Source organism: Neovison vison, chromosome 11, assembly GCF_020171115.1.
Source record: "Neovison vison isolate M4711 chromosome 11, ASM_NN_V1, whole genome shotgun sequence".
Taxonomy (NCBI): Eukaryota; Metazoa; Chordata; class Mammalia; order Carnivora; family Mustelidae; genus Neogale; species Neogale vison.
Genome location: NC_058101.1, coordinates 99,585,711 through 99,608,022, shown reverse-complemented (window position 1 = coordinate 99,608,022; position 22,312 = coordinate 99,585,711). Strand labels below are relative to the sequence as shown.

Genomic DNA, 22,312 nt, shown 5'->3' with positions numbered 1-22,312 from the left:
GAGCTAAGAATATACAAGCTAAAATAAACACTGGATTATATTAAACTAAAAACCTTTTGTATGATGAAGGAAACTGTCAACAAAACAAAGAGAGAACTTATTGAATGGAAGAAGAAATTTGCAAATCCTAAATCTGACAAGGAGTTACTATCTAATATACACATAGAACTTATATGACTTAAAAAAAAAAAAAAACTAAAAAATGGGCAGAGCGCTTGAACAGACATTTTCCCAGCGATATACAGAGACATACAGATGGTCAACAGACACATGAAAAGATGCTCAACATCTTTAGTCATCAGGGAAATGCAAATCAAAACCATCAGAATGGCTAGTATCAAAAAGACAAGAAATAACAAGTGTTGGCCAGGATTTCAAGAAAAGGGAACACTTGTGCCCTGTTGGTGGGAACGTAAATTGGTACAGCCACTAAGGAAAACAGTACAGAAGTTCCTCAAAAAGTTAAAAATAGAACTACGATGTGATCCAGCAATTCTGCTTTTGAGTATTTAGCCAAAGAAAATGAAAACCAATTTAAAGGCATATATGCCTCCTATGTTCACTGCAGCACTATCTATAACAACCAAGATATGGAAAGAACCTAAGCATCTATCGATAGATAAATGGAGAAAGAAGATGAAAAATAGGGCAAAATAAGTGAAAAGGATTAGGAAGTACAATCTTCTAGCTATAAAGTAATATACATCTGTGTCCTCACATGATGGAGGATGGGTGGAATTTCTGGGGTTTCTTTGATAAAATACTAATCCCCATTATGAGGCCTCCATCCTCATGACCTAAGCACTTCCTGAAGACCCCACTTCCTAATACCATCACATACAGCATAGAGAATAGTCAGTGATATTGCAAAAGCATTGTACAGTGACAGATGGTGCTGACAACTATGTTTCTGCGGCTGACTAGAAGTGTAACTTTAGCCAAGTTATATAACTTCTCAGTCTCCTTCTGCTAATCCACAAAATAGGAAGACAGACATTTACCTCTTAGGGATGTTAAGAATATTAAAACAGAATAACATATGGGAAAGTGTCACACGCATTATCTGGTCTGGAAGAGGCGCTCAACAGATGACGTTTCATTCATTCGAGAGATCAGAACTGAGACTGGAATCCCAAACTCTGTCCTCCTGCTGACCTTAACTTGTTATCAACACCTTTTGTGTGTTGCCTTTTAGCCACTGGTATGGACTGAATTGTGTTCCCCCAAAATTCATATGTTGAAAACCTAACCCCCAATATGACTAGATTTGGGGAGAGTCTTTAAAGAGGTAATAAAGTTTAAATAAGGACATAAGTGGAGTTGTAATCCCATAGGATTCCTCCTTATGGGAAGAAGAAGAAACATCAGGGATGCACACAAGCAGAAAATGAGCAAGCCAGTGCTAGAGCAGCAGATGAAACAATTAGCTCAGAGTTTAGAGCAGTTCCTTTACTGTCTGGAATGCATATCAAATACATGTAAGGGTTTGTGGAAGGGGCCAAAAAGATTTGTGCATTTGAAGACTTTAAATGCATGTGGCTCTTTAAACAAAATCCTTGTTGAAGCGAGACCAGAGAAAATGCCCAGTTAGCATCATCTCTTTACCAACTTTTCAGTCATAAACTCTTCTCAGCAATTTGGTCCTAACTCTACAAAATGTACAGAGTATCTATTTGCTTTCCCATCCTGCAAATGAGTCACGTGACATATCTTGGTACCTCTGGTTTTGATCTGATCTTGCCATCTGGGATCATAATTTTATCTGGGAGGGAAGACCATAGTAGGTTCTAGGGGCATGGCCTCTGGGGTTCCAGTCATGAATACTGGAGGGGATCTAGCTGTCAAGAGAGTGGAATTTGTCACATGTTTTTTATCTAGCATCTGCCACGATCTCTATTACACACTTCCATTATTTCAGGGAATCCAAAATCTTTTTGGAGACATTTTTACCTGAGACAGTGTGCAGCAGTTAAAACCCAACACCCTCCAATATAAATTCCTCCACATTTGATTTTCTTATCTTCCTTAATTGCCACCTGCCACGGGAAGTCACCCTATAAGAGACATTAGTGAGACACTGTGGTTACTGCCATTCTACCAGGTGGTGATAGACAGGCGGCTCTAAGATATGTCCATTGCAAAAGTCCCGGTCTCTTATCATTACATATCTCCCCCACCTTTTTTTTGTTTTTCAAACTTGGGCTACTCCTAGGAAGTAACCGGTTTACCATGCGTGCTGGCTTTCCTCCTACAACTCGTTTCCTTCGAATGGGCACACTGTTTTTAACTCCACAGGACACTTTAGGGAGAAATGACTTGATCCGTTTTCTTTCTTCAAGAAAGGAAGAGATTGTATCATTATGATTTTGAACCCATTACTTCTTGATTATTTTTGGCACCGAAACAGCAAAGTCACTGCTAAAACAAAACAGGCTGGATTGATTAATAAATTATTTTAGGTATTAATTGGTACTATTGACCTTGTTTAAAAATTCTGGCTTATCAACAAGGATGGAACTGGAGGAGATTATAAGACGTGAAATAAGTCAAGCGGAGAAAGGCAATTATCATATAGTTTCATTTGTTTGTGGAACATAATGGAAGACATTAGGAGAAGGTAGGGAAACATGAAGGGGAGAGAGAAATCGGAGGGGAATATGAACCATGAGAGACTGTGGACTCCCGAGAAACAAACTGAGGGTTTTAGAGGGGAAGGGGGTGGGCGATGGGTTGGCCTGGTGATGGGTATTAAGGAGGGCAAGTATTGCATGGAACACTGGGTGTTATACGTAAACAATGAATCATGGAACACTATATCAAAAATTAATGATGTACTGTATGGTGACTAACATAACATAATAAAAACAATTCTAGCTTAATATGAAAATTGGCTCGATTCTTTGAAGTTCTGCCTAAAGGTACATGGGTGGGGCAGAAAGAGGCTAACTGAAGGTTTAAACGTTTCATGCTTGAAATCTGTTTTTGACAAAACTGATATCACAAACTCATAGCAAATACAAAAAATTATGTAGGTCTAAAATGTTGTTTTCACTTCAAAATTAGCCTTGCGAATTAACTCATTTTTATATTTTTAAAAAAATTTTTAATAAACATATAATGTATTATTAGCCCCAGGGATACAGGTCTGTGAACTGCGAGGTTTACACACTTCATAGCACTAACCACAGCACATACCCTCCCCAATGTCCATAACCCCACTACCCTCTCCTGACCCCCCTCCCCCCAGCAACCCTCAGTTTGTTTTGTGAGATTGAGAGTCTCTCATGGTTTGTCTCCCTCCCAATCCCATCTTGTTTCATTTATTCTTTTCCTACCCTCCAACCCCCCCCCCATGTTGCATCTCCACTTCCTCATATCAGGGAGATCATATGATAGTTGTCTTTCTCTGATTGATTTATTTCGTTAAGCATAATACCCTCCAGTTCCATCCACGTTGTCGCAAATAACAAGATTTCATTTCTTTTGATGGCTGCATAGTATTCCATTGTATATATATACCACACCTTCTTCATCCATTCGTCTGTTGATGGACATCTAGGTTCTTTCCATAGTTTGGCTATTGTGGACATTGCTGCTATAAACATTCGGGTACATGTGCCCCTTCAGATCACTACGTTTGTATCTTTAGGGTAAATACCCAGCAGTGCAATTGCTGGGTCATAGGGTAGCTCTATTTTCAACTTTTTGAGGACCCTCCATGCTGTTTTCCAGAGTGGTTGCACCAGCTTGCATTCCCACCAACAGTATAGGAGGGTTCCCCTTTCTCCGCATCCTCGCCAGCATCTGTCATTTCCTGACCTGTTAATTTTAGCCATTCTGACTATGGCTGTTATCTCATTGTGAGGTGAGGTGGTATCTCATTGTGGTTTTGATTTGTATTTCTCTGATGCCAAGTGATGTGGAGTGTTTATGTTTGTTTTTCTTAAAAGTGATAAGGAGAAGAGTAATGTTATTTTTTTCTATTTACATTGATAGCAAAGGTAATTGTTGCTTGAATTAATTACATATACACATACATACACACACAACATTAAAATGCAGATGTAAACCAGGGAAGCACTAGTAAAAAATAATAATTTTAACTTACCTTCATCCATATTAGCAGTCAAAAATTGTGTCTCTTCTAAAACAAAACAAAAAGTTCCAATGTTTATGGTTGTGTTCATAAGAAAAATCAAATAATTAAGATTATTTAAAATTTGATCATAATTTTCTATCTTAAAACCTGTCCTATATTGATTGATTTATTGATTTATGAGAGAGAGAGCAATTGCATGTGCATGCATGGGTGAGCACAAGTGGGGGAGGGGCAGAGAGAGAATCTTTTTTTTTTTTAAATGATTTTTTATAGATTGTTTATTTGATAGAGAGAGATCACAAGTAGGCAGAGAGGCAGGCAGAGAGAGAGAAGGGGGAAGCAGGCTCCCTGCTGAGCAGAGAGCCCAACGTGGGGCTCGATCCCAGGACCCTGAGATCATGACCTGAGCCGAAGGCAGAGGCTTAAACCACTGAGCCACCCAGGCGCCCCCAGAGAGAGAATCTTAAACAGGCTCCACAGACATGGTCTTGATCTGACCACCCTGAGATTGTGACTTGAGCCAAAATCAAGAGTTGGATGCTTAACCCACTGAGCCACCAGGTATCCAAAAACCTGTCCTCTGTTCAAAAAGGACAGTAGAAATCCTCAAAGCACACCATCTTATTTCCTTTCTATATCTAGGTTATTGTGAAGGCTCGGGATGAACTACAGAGAAATTTTGCAGGCACCAACTAGAGGTGTCTGTTGGTACAAGTGAATGGTGAGACTCAGGGTGCTGTGGTTTTTTGCATTTAGAATAGGCAAAATGAGTGGGTCAGAGAAGGAAAGCTGCTTCTTCAACTCCGATTCACGAAGTCCTTACATAACGTAGGGAACAGTTACTAACACTGACTGAGAGAGCACTGAGCTGACGCTAAAAAGACCTCTCTGCCTACACTAATGAGAAAGCTGAGTAATTGCTAACACGTGGTCATAATATGTGCAATTAATAGCTATGATAAAATATGAGAAGAGGAGTACCTGGGTGGCTCACCAGGGAATTTGCTTAAGATTCTCTCTCTCCCTCTCCCTGTGCCCCTCCCCAAGTTCACTCTCTCTCTCATACACACTGTCTCACTAAAATAAACAAATCTTTAAAAATATATATAAGAAGACAACAGTTGCTTTGTTTTGCTTCAATTCTGTTGCAAATATTCCAAGAATTCAATAAAATTTTTACCTCAAGCTACATGTAAAAAGTCCCATGGGAAAAAAAAACAGAAATTTACCACAGCAGAGGATAATTTTTGAGAAAAATGTGTACCATATCAATGATATACATATATCATAAAACTATAAAGCTTTATCCTTGTTTTCATTTCTGTAACATAAATTTTCTCTTATAAAAATGGATTTACCTATAATTTCAGGATGGCCTTTAGTTTCAGAATTTCCATTTCCTAAAAATAAAACAAAACATTTATTTTAGGAGAGATAATATTCACCTGGGTAAAATATACACCAATCATTAATATCTTAGAAACAGTATAACAACTTAATTTTTTCAAAGATAAAAGGGAATCACAGTATGCCATCTTTCTTTGATTTTTAATACCACATAACAGGTGTTTCATATTGCATTTAAACACACACCAATTTCATTATATCAAGGAAATAATTTTTACTTGAGTTTTAAAAAGGTGTATGTTTTGAATATATTTGAATACATATGGACAGCAAGTTTACTATACAGTTATATAAATTTATAACTCTTTTAAACTTATATTTATTAAAGGTGGGCTTTCCCGGATACATGAAATCAAGTTATACTCCAAACTTCCCTTGGTTTAGTGATTCTGATCTGTCCACTGAAAGATCAATGAATATATTAATGTTTTTATTTTACATATCTTCTCTCATTTGTTCTTGCTTAGAGAGGGGAAAATTAGAATCATTACTGAAATACAAAAGGTGGGCTCACTTTAAAGAAGGGTAAACTGAAGTAACAATGCCAGTTGACTTAATGTATTTTTGATATGGATTCAAGAACTTGATTTTAAAAAAATCAAGCTTTGGGGTGTCTGGGTGGCTCAGTGGGTTGAGGCCTCTGCCTTCGGCTCAGGTCATGATCTCAGGGATCATGGGATCCTGGGATCAAGCCCCGCATCAGGCTCTCTGCTTAGCAGGGAGCCTGCTTCCTCCCCTCTCTCTCTACCTGCCTCTCTGCCTACTTATGATCTCTGTCAAATAAATGAATAAAATCTTTAAAAAAAATAAAAATTAAAAAAGCAATCTTTATGTTATAGTTTCTCCCTGATAGTGGGATTTTTTTTCTCCCTGATAAGCTAACAAATTGTGTTCTTTGAACTTAAACTTTAGAGTTTTGAATCAGAAGAAGGAGAGGGAGGTAAAATGGACAGAAGAGGAGGAGAAGAAACCCTAAATATCATTATACTGAAAAAGTGAAATCAAACTATAGAACTTCAGAAGACAAATACTGCATGGTTTCACTTATATGTGGAATCTAGCAAAATAAACCCATCCAAAAAGCGATCAAATTGTGGTTATTAGGGGCGGTGGGGGGGTCTGGGAAATTACATGAACCTAGTCAAAAGGTTCAAACTTCCAGATCCGTAAGTGCTTGGGGTGTAATGTACAGCATGGTGACTAGTGTTACCATGGCTGTATGGTATACTTGAGAGTTGCTAAGGGAGTAAATCCTAAACGTTCTCATCTCACACACATAAAAATTGTAACTATATGACATGATGGATGTTAACTAAACTTACTGTGGTCATCATCTCTCAATATATGTGTGCCACGTCATTATCGTGTACACCTTAAACTTATATTCCGTGTTGTATGTCCCAATTCTATCTCGATGAACCAGGAGGGAATGACTTTCAAACTTCACCAGCAAGAGTCATGACTTACTGTCTTTCTCCCTAAAAGATGTTTGGAAATTTCTCTCTCCTCTCTTTTACTAAGGTTTTAACTATATTTGATGGACATAAAAGTATTTTGCTCAACTGCTTATATAAACTTCAAAAGAAATAATATGATTTGAGATCCTAAAAAGTGTGTTTTTACATTTAAGAACTGATGTGAATGGGAAACTAAACAAGACTTCAATAAAGTCCAATAATACCAAGCAATGGCAAAATGTAATTATTATCAATTCATTTATCCATATATATATATATCTACCATGTATTTAATGCTTAGCTCTAAATCACATTTGGAATATAAAAATAATTAGATTCTATTTTCAAGAACAGGGCCTGACACACATAGTAAGAACTTAATAAATAGTCACTGAGAAAATTAATGAATATAATAACTTCAAGAAAGCATTGATGTAAGCAAGAAGTTAGTCTGTGTGACACAGAGTAGGTACCTAGTAAGTATTTTTACCATCAGAGGCTTTTCAATGAGCACCAAAGAACAAAGAGCATTAACCATGAGCACCAAAAAAAAAAAAAAAGAGCATTAACATATTGCTTTGAAACTTGGTAAGTAAAGGGAAGAAATTAAAAACTATGTTTCCTTTCTTCTATGAATTGCATTTCATGGAAACAAAACAGCTGATAAAGGAAAGTTCTCTATAGAAAACCAGTTAATAAATGCAGAAGGAATGCTGATTTAGAATTCACCATCTTACAGTTCTTGTAGACAAATTGGATCTAGGCAGCAATCACACAGGCCCCTAAAAACCATTAAGATGAAAGGCTGTGGGGGAAAATTTTAAAGGAAAGATCAAACTGGTCCAGTGATCAATTTTAACATCATTAGAAGTGGGGTACACAGAGAACATGACATTTTATGTAGTAAAAAGGACACATCACTACCCATCAAGAATTCTTGCTTAAAATATTGAACTTTGTATCTAATCAAACCTCTATAAATCCAGAATAAGGGACATCCTGTAGGCAAATGATCAAGTTTCTCTAAAAATCAATGGCATGAAAAAAATTGGGGGTGGATTGGTAGGTAACTTTTTTTTTTTAAAGATTTTATTTATTTATTTGACTGAGAGAGAGATCACAAGTAGACAGAGAGACAGGCAGAGAGAGAGGGAGAAGTCGGCTCCCTGCTGAGCAGGGAGCCAGATGTGGGGCTCGATCCCAGGACCCCGAGGACACGACCCTAAGCCGAAGGCAGAGGCTCAACCCACTGAGCCACCCAGGCCCCCTAGTAGGTAACATTTTTAAAAATTAAACTATTGTTGACATATAATGTTATATTAGTTTCAGATATATGACCTCATGGTTCAACAATTCTACATATTATGCAATGCTGACCACAATAAGTGTGGTTACTATGTGGCATCATGCAACATCCTTACAATATTATTGACTATACTCTCTATGCTGTACTTTTCATCCCATGACTTACTTATTTTATAACTGGAAGTTTGTACTTCTTAATCTCCTTCAACTAATTCCCCCATTCTCCCCACTACCCGCTTCTAGCAGCCACCAGTTTGTTGTCTGTATTTACATATCTGTTTTTGCTTTTCTTTGTTGGTTCATTTGTTTTGTTTTTTAATTTCCACATGTAAATGAAATCATATGGTATTTGTATTTCTCTGACTTATTTCACTTAGCAAAATACTCTCTAGGTTTATCATGTTGTTGCAAATGGAAAGATGTCATTCTTTTTTATGACCTGAGTAATGTTCCAGTGTGTGTGTGTGTGTGCACGTGCACGTGTGTGTGTGTGTGTGTGTGTGTGTGTGTGTGTGTATTGCATCTTCTTTATCCATCCATTTGTCAGTGGACCCTTAGGTTGCTTCCATAACTTGGTTATTGTAAATCATGTAGCAATAAACATAGAATGCATAAATCTTTTTTGTATTTGTGTTTTTGTTTTCTTTGTGTAAATACCCAGTAGTGGAACTGCCGGATCATATGGTAGCTGTATATACATATATATAATTTTTTTTTTTTTGAGAATCCTCCATACTGTTTTCCATAGTGGCTGCACCAACTTACTTTCCCATCAACAGTGCATAAAGGTTCTCTTCCTCCACATCTTTGCCAACATTTACTATTTCTTGTCTTTTTGATACTAGCCAAGCTGACTAGTGTGAAATGGTATCTCACTGTGGTTTCGATTTACATTTTCCTGATGATTAGGCATGTTGACCATCTTTTCACGTGTCTGTTGGCCATCTCTATGTCTTCTTTGGTTCTTTGGACAAATGTCTATTCAGTCCTTGCCCATTTATTAATCAAGTGTGTGTGTGTGTGTGTGTGTTGAACTGTACAGGTTTTTATATATTTTGGATATTAACCCCCTCTCAGATATATCATTCACAAATATCTTCTCCCAATCAATAGGTCATCTATTTATTTTGATGGTTTTCTTTGGTGTGCAAGAGCTTTTAATTTTGTTGTAGTCCCAACAGTTTATTTTTGCTTTTGTTTCCCTCGTCTGAGGAGACATATCTAGAAAAATGTTGCTATGGCACCCAAGAGATTACTGCTTATGCTCTCTTTTAGGAGTCTTATGATTTCAGATTTCACATTTAGATCTTTTCTTTTTAAATTTAAATTCAATTAACTAACATACATTTAGGTCTTTAACCCATTTTGAGTTTATTTTGTGTATACTGAAAAAAAGTGATCCAGTTTCATTTTTTTGAATGTACATTTCCAGCTTTCCCAACACCATTTATTGAAGAGACTTGAAGAGACTGTCTTTTCTAGATTGTGCATTGTCGTTCCCTTTGTTGTAGGTTAATTGACCGTGTAAGCATCAATTTATTGTGGACTTTTTATCCTGTTTTATTGATATATGTGTCTGCTTTTGTGCCAGTACCATATTGTCTGATTACTACAGCTATGTAGTATATCTTGAAATCTAGGATTTTGATACCTCCATCTTTGTTCTTTCTCAAGTTTGCTTTGGCTATTCAGGGTTTTTTGTGATTCCATACAAATTTCAGGATTCTTTTCGCTAGTTCTGTGAAAAATACTATTGATATTTTGATAGGGATTATGTGAAATCTGTAGATTATTCTGGATAATATGGATATTTAAAAAATAGTTGTTCTTCCAATCCATGAACATGGTATATCTTTCCATTTATTTGTGTCAATTCCAATTTCCTTCATCAATATATTATAGTTTTCAGAGTGTAAGTCTTTTACTTCCTTGGTTAAATGTATTCCTAGGTGTTTTATTCCTTTGGTGCAATTGTAAATGTGATTGTTATCTTAATTTCTTTCTCTGATGGTTTGTTACTAGTATATAGAAACATAAATGATATCAGATTGTTAAATTTGTATCTTGCAATTTTACTGAATTCATTTATTGGTTCTTATTGTGTGTGTGTATATATAGTCTTTAGTTTTTGGTTTTTTAAAAATTATTTATTTATTTGTTTGGGGGGAGGGGTAGAGGGAGAGAATCTTCAAGAAGACTCCCCACTGAGTTCAGAGTCCAATGCAGGGCTCCATCTCAAGACCCAAAAGAACATGACCTGAGCCTAACCAAGAATTCAATGCTCAATTGACTGAGCCACTCAGACACCCCTAGAGTTTCTATGTAAAGTATCATGTCATTTGCAAATGGTGACAGTTTTTTCTTTACAAATTTAATTCCCTCTCTTTCCTCTCTCTCTCTCCCTCCCTTCCTTCCTTCCTTCCTTTCTTGTCTGATTGTTATGACTCCAGTACTATGTTGAACAAAAGTGGCAATAGTGGACATCCTTGTCTTGCTCCTGATTTTAGAGGAAGAGCGTTCAGATTTTCACCACTGAGTATGATATTAACTGTAGGTTTGTCATATATGGCTTTTGTTAGGTTGAAGTGTATTCCCTCTAAACCCACTTGGTTGAGAGATTTTTCATGAAATGGATATTGAATTTTGTCAAATTCTTATTTTGAATCTATTGTGATGATAGTATGTTTCATCCTTCATTTTGTTAATGTGATATAGCATACTGATTGATTAGAGGATATTGAACCACCATCCCTGGAATAAATCCTGCTTGATCATGGTGAATGATTTAATGTAATGTATTGTTGAATTTGGTTTGTTAATATTTTAATGTAATGTAATGTTGAATTTGGTTTGTTAATATTTTGTTGATGACTTTTGCACCTATTTTCATTAGGGATATTGATGTGTAATTTTCTTTTTTTGTAGTGTCTTTGTCTAGTTTTGGTATCAGGGTAATGCTGGCCTTGTAGAATGAATTTGAAAGTTTTCCCTCCTCTTCCTTTTTGGAACAGTTTGAGAATAGATATTAAATCTTTAAGTGTTTGGTGGAATTAACCTGTGAAGCCATTTGGTACTGAACTTTTGTTTGTTGGGAGTTCTGGTTTTTTTTTTTTATTACCAATTCAATTTCATTACCAGTAATCAGTCTGTTCAGATTTTCTATTTATTCATGATTTAATTTTGGAAAATTGTATGTCTCTAAGAATTTTTCAGTTTCTTTTAGGTTGTCCAATTTTTTGCCATATCATTTTCATAAATGTCTTTTATAATATTTGTATTCCTATGGTGTCAGTTACTTTGCCTTTTTCATTTTTTATTTTATTTATTTGACTCTTCTTTCTTTTATTTCAATGACTCTGCCTAAAGATTTAGGTTTATCAATTTTGGTTATCTTTTCAAAGAACCAATTCTTGGTTTCATTGGCATATTTAACTTAATTTAATTTAGTCCTTATTTCATTTATTTCTATTCTAATCTTTATTATTTCCTTCCTTTTACTAACTTTGGGCTTTTTTTGGTTCTTCCTTTTCTAGCCCTTTTAGATATAATGTTGGATTATTTATTTGGGATTTTTCTTCTTTCTTGAAATGGGCCTGAATTGGTATAAAGTTCCCTCTTAGAACTGCTTTTGCTGTGTCCCAAAGATATTGGACTACTGTATTTCCAGGTGGGTAACTCTTAAAGATTAAAAGCTACTTTAAAAACTTAACAATCAAATACAATATTAGATTGTTTTGAAACTTGGTTCAAATACATTGTTTTTGAGAGGGATGCCTGGGTGAATCAGTCAGTTAAGCATCCGAGGACTCTTGGTTTCAGTTCAGGTCATGATCTCACAGTTGTGGGATTAAGCCCCCCATTGGGCTCTGGACTCTGGGCTCAGCTTGGAGTCTGGTTCAGACTCTCTCTCCCTCTCCCTCCTGCTCACTCTCTCTCTCAAATAAATAAATAAAATCTTTTAAAAAATATATTTTTGAAACAGCTGGGAAAACTTGAACATGGGCTGTTATTAAACAATGTTAGGGAATTACTATTATTAGGAATACTAATGAGAGTATATTGTGTATGTATAAAGTGTAGCATTAGAAATGCATCCAGGTGAAGTGACATGATATCTCAAGCGTGCTTTAAAGTACTCAAACAAACAAGCTGAACAAGACTGGCAAAACACTGCTAATTGTTCAAGGGAAAGAGAGGCACATATTGGTTCATTCTCATAATCTATTTTTGTTATGTGGGAGCTTTACTAATAAAAAGTTCTGGGGGCGCCTGGATGGCTCAGTGGGTTAAGGCCTCTGCCTTCGGCTCTAAATCATATACTAGATCCTGGGGTCCTGGGATCGAGTCCCACATTGGGCTGTCTGCTCAGCGGGGAGCCTGCTTCCTCCTCTCTCTCTCTCTCTGCCTGCCTCTCTGCCTACTTGTGATCTCTGTCAAACAAATAAATAAAATCTTTTTAAAAAGTTCTGAAATAACAAATGTATTTAATAAAAGAAAATTTTATTCCATAATTCTTCGAATGCCCACTCAGTAGTACTCTTACTAAGACTCCCCTATACTCACTTAAGATTATAATTTACCTAAAAGAAAGTTTCTGGGTCCCCAGATCAAGTCATAGAAAAACATAACACAAAACCTTAATTACCTTCACAACCAACTTCATCCTCTCCTGTAATACAGTCCACCTCGCCGTTGCACTGATATTTGTTTGGAATACAAACACCAGACTTACAGAAGAAACTTTTCCCTCGGCATCCTACACAAACATAAATAGAAGAAGGTTTTTATTTTTGTTTTTTCATACTTAAAATACAGTAGGATAGAATCTGAGATGGAGTGGGCGAATCTTCTACCTGTACAGCACAGTTCGTCACTCAGGTCTCCACAGTCGTTGATACCATTACAGGTTCTCTTCTGAGGAATGTATTTCCCATTCACACAGTGAAACGAGTCATTTGCTGGAGGAGCTGTAAATTAGGAATTCTCTTTGTGAAAAATTTTTTTAAAAGATTTTATTTATTTGACAGAGAGATCACAAGTAGGCAGAGAGGCAGGCAGAGAGAGAGAGGGAAGCAGGCTCCCCACTGAGCAGAGAGCCCGATGCGGGGCTCCATCCCAGGACCCTGAGATCATAACCTGAGCCGAAGGCAGAGGCTTAACCCACTGAGCCACCCAGGAGCACCTCTTTGTGAAATTTATGTATGGAGTTGTAGGTGACATCTTGATTACATTTGGAATAATGAGGACATTAAGATAAAGTCAGGCATTGGGGCGCCTGGGTGGCTCAGTGGGTTAAGCCACTGCCTTCAGCTCAGGTCATGATCTCAGGGTCCTGGGATCGAGTCCCGCTTCGGGTTCTCTGCTCAGCAGGGAGCCTGCTTCCCTCTCTCTCTCTCTGCCTGCCTCTCCGTCTACTTGTGATTTCTCTCTGTCAAATAAATAAATAAAATCTTTAAAAAAAAAAAGATAAAGTCAGGCATCAAATAGTAAATGATATAAAACGTATTGGTAACATCAACATTATATATATGGTAAATAAGGAAAACATATGCCAAAGCTGGCTTATGGAGTCCCTTTGGTATCTCTGAAAACCAGTATTTACCGCAGAGGTCTGTGCTTGCTGAGGTTGATTGGGGAAGGGGCTCAGGGACCACAGGTCCTTGCTCACACCGGCAAGCACAGGTGCTCACCCATTCCTTTTGAGCTGCCGCAGGAATCCTCACTTCCATCCCTTGACTTGGGCAGTGTCATTTATATTTCGATGGTATTTTTTTTTTAAGCACCAAAAAAGTGTTTAGCCTTTAAAACCATACATGTGACTAAAATATTCCAGTGTCAGGACCAAAGAGAAAAGTGGCAGTGACTGTCTTGAGACTGTGGTCACTTGAATATTTTTTTTTTAAGATTTTTATTTATTTATTTGATAGACAGAGATCACAAGTAGGCAGAAGGCAGGCAGAGAGAGGGGGAAGCATGCTCCCCGCTGAGCAGAGAGCCCGATGCAAAGCTCGATCCCAGGACCCTGAGATCATGACCTGAGCCGAAGGCAGAGGCTTAAACCACTGAGCCACCCAGGCGCCCTGGTCACTTGAATATTTTAAAGACATTTTGAAGTGTGTAGGCTGGCCCTCTCAAAGGAGATATTGAGGTTTCTTCTGATATTTGCATTACTTATGTTTGTTGTATTAACTTCAATCCAGATGTTTCAGCAAGCAAAGAGAAGTCAGGCAACTTTGCTCCCCATATAGGAACCTGGAGAGAAGTAATACTTAAACGCAAAAAAAGGTACAATAGAGGAAAAGCAGCAATTTACATTCTAAAGCCCCCAAAATGATTTTGCTTCTATTACTGCAACTGAGTATTTATCACGTTTGTTTACTACAGATGTGGCATGCAATGAACAATTTTGCAGGAAGTTTGGAAGTTTCATGCAACTCCTCTACCAACCTGTATTGTGTGTGTAGCAAACCACACCAGCAAAATCCTGGTCATTTCTAGTTCTTCTCTTAGTAAAAGTACATTCAGCCAAACTTGTCTCGAATCCTTGACAATGCACTTGAAGACATTCAGTGGAATTTACAGAGACATTTTCAGGAAACTCAAACTGTTTTTGAATATTAAAAGCACCTCTACAATTAGAATAAATCAAACATTAGGGTAGAATGATTAGTACTTTGCATTTATAACCTTACCTTAGGAGGTAAGGAACTGAAGTAATTTCCTCTAATTTTCTACATATGAGTGATACATTGAACAAGATGCTTAAATTCTCTGAACCTCAGTCTCTTAACCTGTAAAAGGGAATATGATACTCTCAGCTGGTTTTGTAAAGAGTGATGAAAATAATCAATTTACATTGGCTAGCCAAAATTCAAAGCTGGCAAATACTCAGCAAATATTAATTTCCTCTTCTCTGTTTCCTGTTAAAAAAGCTTTCTTCCACACTCCTGATATTTCTTTCCAACCTGAGATGCATCACTCTTGGCTTCTCTCCATCTCTTAATTCCTTTTTGCTCAAGGAACAGGAGTAGAATAATCAATCAGGGAATTTTGGAATTACAAATCAGGCAAGGTTAGCTCACCTTTCCATTTTTCTTTTGGGGACCTCTTCACAGGCCTCATGCTGAAAGGCTTACTTGGTTGGCCCCATTGTTGCTTAGAATTTGGGAGATTAATTTGGTTTAATTATAGCATGTTCTTTTCTTTCTTTTTTTTTTTTAAACCTAGCCATGTCCTCAACTCAGCCTCGACAATATTAAGGGGATATTTTGGCATCTATATGCCATTGCTTGGGCTTCTCAATTTGTTCAGAATCTGTGCTACTTCTGTGACTCTATATACTAGAGATGATAAGTTCCAGTAAAATATTCTGCTAGAATATTCAATTGCTCCCTGCTTCTCTTTAGAAAGAAATGGTGTTAAAAATAAGAAGTTGGGCAAAGATGCATCAGGTAAATATAAACAATAAACAAAGCAATAATGGCAATATAAATATTAGATATTTAAAGGGATTAAGAAAGGCATTTTTAATGATTTCAGATCAATAATGACGGTAAAAAGGAGTCATAAAACTGTGCCAAACAGCATCAAAACAAAGAAGAGCCATTGGGGCAATCGCACAGGTAAATAATTTGAAAAAAAAAAAATCTCAATTTAAAACTATCTAAAAGTACTAGATAAAATGCATTCAGTGAGCTCTTCTTCTTTTTCATTTTTAATATTTTATTTATTTACTTGAGAGAAAGGGAGAGAGCACATGTGGGTGAGGGGGAGCAGAGGGAGAGAGAGAAACAGACTCCCAGCTGAGCAGGGAGCACGTCAAGAGGCTCAATGAGCTCTTAAAGAAGTAAGGAAAATACTCCTGGCTAACATAAGAGAAGTCTGGGGGCTCCTGTATGGCTCAGTCGGTTGAGTGTCTGCTTTCGGCTCAGGTCATGATGCCAGGGTCTTGGGATTGACTCAATCCCAAATGGGGCCCTCTGCTCAGCAGGCAGTCTGCTTCTCCCTCTACCTCTGTGATCTCTCTCATTCTTTCTCAAATAATTAAATAAAATCTTTAAAAATAAATAAATAAAATAAAGTAAGATAAGTCTGTCCATGAGCGCATACAAAATATGATAAAAGCAAAATACTGGGCGATCAAAGACTGAGAGAGTTTCCCATTAGATTGAATTATAGGTTGTAGGTCACAAACTGTCAAAAATCCCAAATATCTTGTGCCTCAACTTAATAAGATACTCTCACTAATTAACTACTAGCAGATGTGGTTTAAGAAGACAGAAAATAAATTCAGAATAAAGTTGAAAAATGTAAGAAGCAGCAACAAACCAAGATGTTGGTAAACATGAAATAAACCTGAGTAAGCACTAGTTGAATGACAGTAATAACAACTGCTTATTATATAATAATAGAAATTAACTTCGGGGATATATAAAAATAATGTGGAACTTTCCTAAGTCAAGAATTCATGGTATAAATAAGGTGATAACCACTAAAGGAACAGAAATAGGATGTATATAGTTTACAAACCATGTAGAGGGGGGTGGGAGGTTTAAAAAATACAACAACTTTATTAAACCCAATAGAAATTAGAATAGGAAGAAACAAGTACACAGAAAAGGCAGGGTAAATAATACTACTAAAATAAGATAAGGAAAATAAATTCAACAATGTAAATAATCACAATACTGTAAATGGACTAATTCAGACAGTTATTGTCATATTGGATTTAAAAAAAAAATCTAGATACATGCTGTCTGTAAAGGACACATTTAAAAGATAAAGACATCGGGGAGCCTGGGTGGCTCAGTGGGTTAAGTCGCTGCCTTAGGCTCAGGTCATGATCTCAGCGTACTGGGATCGAGTCCCACATCGGGCTCTCTGCTCAGCGGGGAGGCTGCTTCCCGCTCTCTCTCTGCCTGCCTCTTTACCTACTTGTGATCTCTCTCTGTCAAATAAATAAATAAAAGTCTAAAAAAATAAAAAAGATAAAGACATAGAAAGCTTGTATGTAAATAACTAGGAAAAGATTTGAACAAAGCAGTTAACAGGCTGACTTTTTTTAATGGATGACATATTTATCATATAGAACCCCGCACATGAAACATTTAAAATATATTCAGCACAAAATAAATAAAATAAAATATACTTAGCACAAAGCAAGTGTCAACAAATATTTAAACAATTATCATCATATAGAGACCATTCTCTTACCATAGTACAATTAAATAAGAACTCTATAACAAAAAGTTAACTAAAAGCAAATATATATTCATTAGGGAAGTAATAAAGAAACTTATAAATCAAAAAAAGAAATTATACTGAACATTTAAAAATATTTCGAATTGAACAATAAATAATGTGTACCTTTATGCCACTGAGACTTATGGAATGCAGATGAAGCATTATCTAGCGGGAAATTTGTACCTTAAGTGCTTGTATTAGAAAATAAGAAAAGTTACAAATGGATGAGTTAAGTAAGTATTTAATTCAAGGAATGAGGAAAAATACAGTAGAGAAAAGGAGAGGGACAACAAACAATGAAGTTGAGAGAAAGTCACAGGTGACAATTTACGTATAAAATGTAAAAATCAAAAGCACAGGGGGGGACAAGATGGCGGGGTACTAGGAAGAGGCGTCTTTTCAGCTGGTACCCCAAAGTGAGCTGATTACCTACCAAAGAACTCTGATCACCCATGAAATCAGCCTGAGATCAGAATTATACACGTCTGGATCTCTACAGGGGCAGAAGACGCCAGTGAGCAGGTAAAGCGGAATGGGAACAGCGGACTGATATCGGAAGATAAACAAAAGGGGGAGGGAGCCACCAGATGCGACCGGTGCGAAAGTAATACCCCGATACGAGCGAGAGTGCCCTGCGTCTGGGGACCAGCATTAACTCGGAGACTGGTTGAAAGCACTCCAAAAGAGCAAAGGATCGCGGGGGCAAACTGTGGGAATCGGGGCGGCTAGGGACAGGGGCTTGAGTCCCCGGTCCCAGACGGCCTCCCCGGCGCAGAGGCAGAGAGAGTGCGGCGGGGAAACCGGCTCCTGGTCCCTAAGCCGCCAGCGCGCCCCAGAGCGCGGGGTTCCGGCTCCTGTGAGGGGATGGGAGCTGCGCCAGTCTGCAGAACGCGCGCTAGCCCTACCACAAAGCTTGAGATGCGCGTGCACGTCGCTCCAGCTCTCCTGGGTTTCTAAGGCCCTGGGGCGCTTCTTGACCCGGGCCATTGTTTCAAAGTCTAAGCCTCCCGCCCGCGAAACTCTTCCCCGGACAGAGGCGCGCAAAAGCCCAGCCTGCGGCTTACGGACCAGCGCCCCGTTCTCAGTGCCCCAGACGCGCGCCCGACCCACAGCCGCCTCTGAAAAGAGGTGCGCGCAAGCCGGGCACTCCCAGCCCGGGCCGGCGGCAAAATCTCAGTGTGCGATCGCTGCTTGGAACCTCTCTGGCGGTCGGGAGCTCCCAGACAGCCGCCACTGCCTTGGCTTTGGGGACGAGCAAAAGATCCTGCGCCCTCAGGGTCTTTAACTTGGAACCTGCACTGCCAGCATCCAAGGGGGAATTTATTCAGCTTCTGCACCCAGACTGAGGCTTCTGAGACGGAGATCAGGAAGTGTTCCAGGGTGCACCTTGACTGCACCAGAGTTGATACATCCAGCTACATCTGTTCAGTCTTCTCCCACCAAAATGACTAGGAGGAGGAATGCCCAACAGAAGAAAAATACAGAGGATGGACCTTCCGCAACAGAGCTAACGGCTATCAACATAGACAATATGTCGGAAAGAGAATTCAGGCTAACAATTATCCAGGCAATAGCTAGGTTGGAGAAAGCCATGGATGACCAAACAGAATTGATTAGAGCCGAACTGAAAGCGACCAGACAGGATGTTCACAATGTTAGGGCGGAGCTTAAAGCTACCAGGGAGGAGGTCCACAATGCTCTCAATGAGTTCCAATCCAATCTAAACTCTCTCAAAGCTAGGGTAACTGAGACAGAAGATAGAATTAGTGATCTGGAAGACAAACAGATAGAGAGAAAGGATCAGGAGGAAGCCTGGAACAAACAGCTTAGATCCCACGAAAGCAGAATTAGGGAAATAAGTGATGCCATGAAGCGTTCCAACGTCAGAATTATTGGAATTCCTGAAGGGGAGGAGAAAGAAAGAAGTCTAGAAGATGTCGTGGAACAAGTCCTTCATGAAAACTTTCCGAATCTCGCGAATGAAACCAGTGTTCATGTACTAGAGGCTGAACGGTCTCCACCCAAGATTATACACTCCAAAAAAACATCACGACACCTGATAGTCAAATTGAGAAATTATAATTGTAGGTATAATCTCTTGAAAGCTGCCAGGGCAAAGAGGCTCCTTACTTACAGAGGGAAGCCCATCAGAATAACGTCAGACCTGTCCACAGAGACCTGGCAAGCCAGAAGAGGCTGGCAAGATATATTCAGGGCACTAAATGAGAAGAACATGCAGCCAAGAATACTTTATCCAGCAAGACTGACATTCAAAATGGATGGAGAGATAAAGAGTTTCCAAGACCGGCAAGACTTAAAAGACTATGCAACCACCAAGCCGATACTGCAGGAAATATTAAGGGGGGTTCTATAAAAGAGGAAAAATCCCAAGAATAGCATTGAACAGAAATATAGAGACAGTTTACAGAAAGAAAGACTTCAAAGGTAACTCGATGTCAATAAAAACGTATCTATCAATAATCACTCTCAATGTGAATGGCCTCAATGCACCCATAAAACGGCACAGGGTTGCAGATTGGATAAAACGACAGGACCCATCCATATGCTGTCTACAAGAGACCCATTTTGAACCTAAAGATACACGCAGACTGAAAGTGAAGGGGTGGAGAAGCATCTTTCATGCCAATGGGACTCAAAAGAAGGCTGGGGTAGCGATTCTCATATCAGATAAATTAGACTTCAAACTAAAGACTGTAGTCAGAGATACAGAAGGACACTACATAATCCTTAAAGGGACTATCCACCAAGATGATCTAACAATTGTAAATATCTATGCTCCCAATATGGGAGCAGCCAATTACTTAAGAAAACTGTTAATCAAGATAAAGAGTCATATTGATATGAATACACTAATCGTAGGTGATCTTAACACGCCTCTTTCAGAATTAGACAGATCATCGAAGCAGAAAATCAATAAAGAAACAAGAGCATTGAACGACACATTGGACCAGATGGACCTCATAGATATATACAGAACATTCCACCCTAAAACAGCAGAATACTCATTCTTCTCAAGTGCACACGGAACCTTCTCCAGAATAGACCACATACTGGGTCACAAATCAGGACTCAGCCGATACCAAAAGACTGAGATTATTCCCTGCATATTCTCAGATCACAATGCTTTGAAACTGGAGCTCAATCACAAGGAAAAGTTCCGAAGGAACTCAAACACCTGGAAGCTAAAGACCACCTTGCTTAAGAATGCTTGGATCAACCAGGAGATCAAAGAAGAACTGAAACAATTCATGGAAACCAATGAGAATGAAGACACTTCGGTCCAAAACCTATGGGATACAGCAAAGGCGGTCCTAAGGGGAAAATATATAGCCATTCAAGCCTTGCTCAAAAAAATTGAAAAATCCAGAACACACCAGCTGTCTCTACACCTTAAAGAACTGGAGGATCAACAACAAATCAAACCAACTCCACACATAAGAAGGGAAATCATCAAGATTAGAGCTGAGATCAATGAGGGAGAAACCAGAGATACAGTAGAACATATCAATGAAACTAGAAGCTGGTTTTTTGAAAGAATCAATAAGATCGATAAGCCACTGGCTACACTAATCCAAAAGAAAAGAGAGAAATCCCAAATTCATAAAATTATGAATGAAAGGGGAGAGATCACAACTAACACCAAGGAAGTAGAAACAATCATCAGAAGTTACTACGAACAGTTATATGCCAATAAGCTTAGCAACCTTGATGAAATGGATGCATTCCTGGAAAAATATAAACTACCAAAATTGAACCAGGAAGAAATCGACAACCTGAATAGACCGATATCTAATAACGAGATTGAAGCAGTGATCAAAAATCTCCCAAAAAACAAGAGCCCAGGACCTGACGGATTCCCTGGGGAATTCTACCAAACCTTCCAAGAAGAAATAACACCTATTCTCCTGAAGCTGTTTCAAAAAATTGAAGCAGAAGGAAAACTTCCAGACTCTTTCTATGAAGCCAGCATTACCCTGATCCCCAAACCAGGCAAGGACCATACCAAAAAGGAGAATTTCAGACCAATATCACTGATGAATATGGATGCTAAGATTCTCAACAAGATCCTAGCCAACAGGATCCAACAACACATTAAAAAGATTATCCACCATGATCAGGTGGGATTCATCCCTGGGCTACAAGGATGGTTCAACATTCGTAAATCAATCAATGTGATACAACAAATTAATAGGAGAAGAGAGAAGAACCACATGGTCCTCTCAATTGATGCAGAAAAAGCATTTGACAAAATCCAACATCCGTTCCTGATTAAAACGCTTCAAAGTATAGGGATAGAGGGAACATTCCTGAACCTCATCAAATCTATCTATGAAAGACCCACAGCAAATATCATCCTCAATGGGAAAAAGCTTGCAGCCTTCCCGTTGAGATCAGGAACAAGACAAGGATGCCCACTTTCACCACTCTTGTTCAACATAGTATTAGAAGTCCTAGCAACAGCAATAAGACAACAGAGAGAAATAAAAGGTATCCAAATTGGTAATGAAGAAGTCAAACTCTCTCTCTTCGCAGATGACATGATTCTTTATATGGAAAACCCAAAAGACTCCACCCCCAAACTACTAGAACTCATACAGCAATTCAGCAGCGTGGCAGGATACAAAGTCAATGTGCAGAAATCAGTGGCTTTCTTATACACTAACAAGGAAAATACAGAAAGGGAAATTAGAGAATCGATTCCATTTACTATAGCACCAAGAACCATAAGATACCTGGGAATAAACCTAACTAAAGAGGTAAAGGATCTATACTTGAGGAA

At 38.2% G+C, this 22,312-nt stretch overlaps 1 protein-coding gene across 3 annotated transcripts in view; it reads right to left on the bottom strand.

The window, feature by feature from the left end:
• Nucleotides 1–22,312, bottom strand: part of CFI (complement factor I) — a 56,502-nt gene that overhangs the window by 14,197 nt on the left and 19,993 nt on the right. For all 3 annotated transcript variants that reach the window (XM_044224267.1, XM_044224268.1, XM_044224269.1), the window contains 7 exons: nucleotides 14,716–14,897; nucleotides 13,122–13,235; nucleotides 12,914–13,024; nucleotides 5,458–5,499; nucleotides 4,109–4,144; nucleotides 2,229–2,332; nucleotides 1,951–2,054 (listed from right to left, as the gene is read on the bottom strand). In XM_044224267.1, coding sequence (XP_044080202.1) covers nucleotides 1,951–2,054; nucleotides 2,229–2,332; nucleotides 4,109–4,144; nucleotides 5,458–5,499; nucleotides 12,914–13,024; nucleotides 13,122–13,235; nucleotides 14,716–14,897 — 693 coding nt within the window. The remainder of the gene's footprint in view (nucleotides 1–1,950; nucleotides 2,055–2,228; nucleotides 2,333–4,108; nucleotides 4,145–5,457; nucleotides 5,500–12,913; nucleotides 13,025–13,121; nucleotides 13,236–14,715; nucleotides 14,898–22,312) is intronic.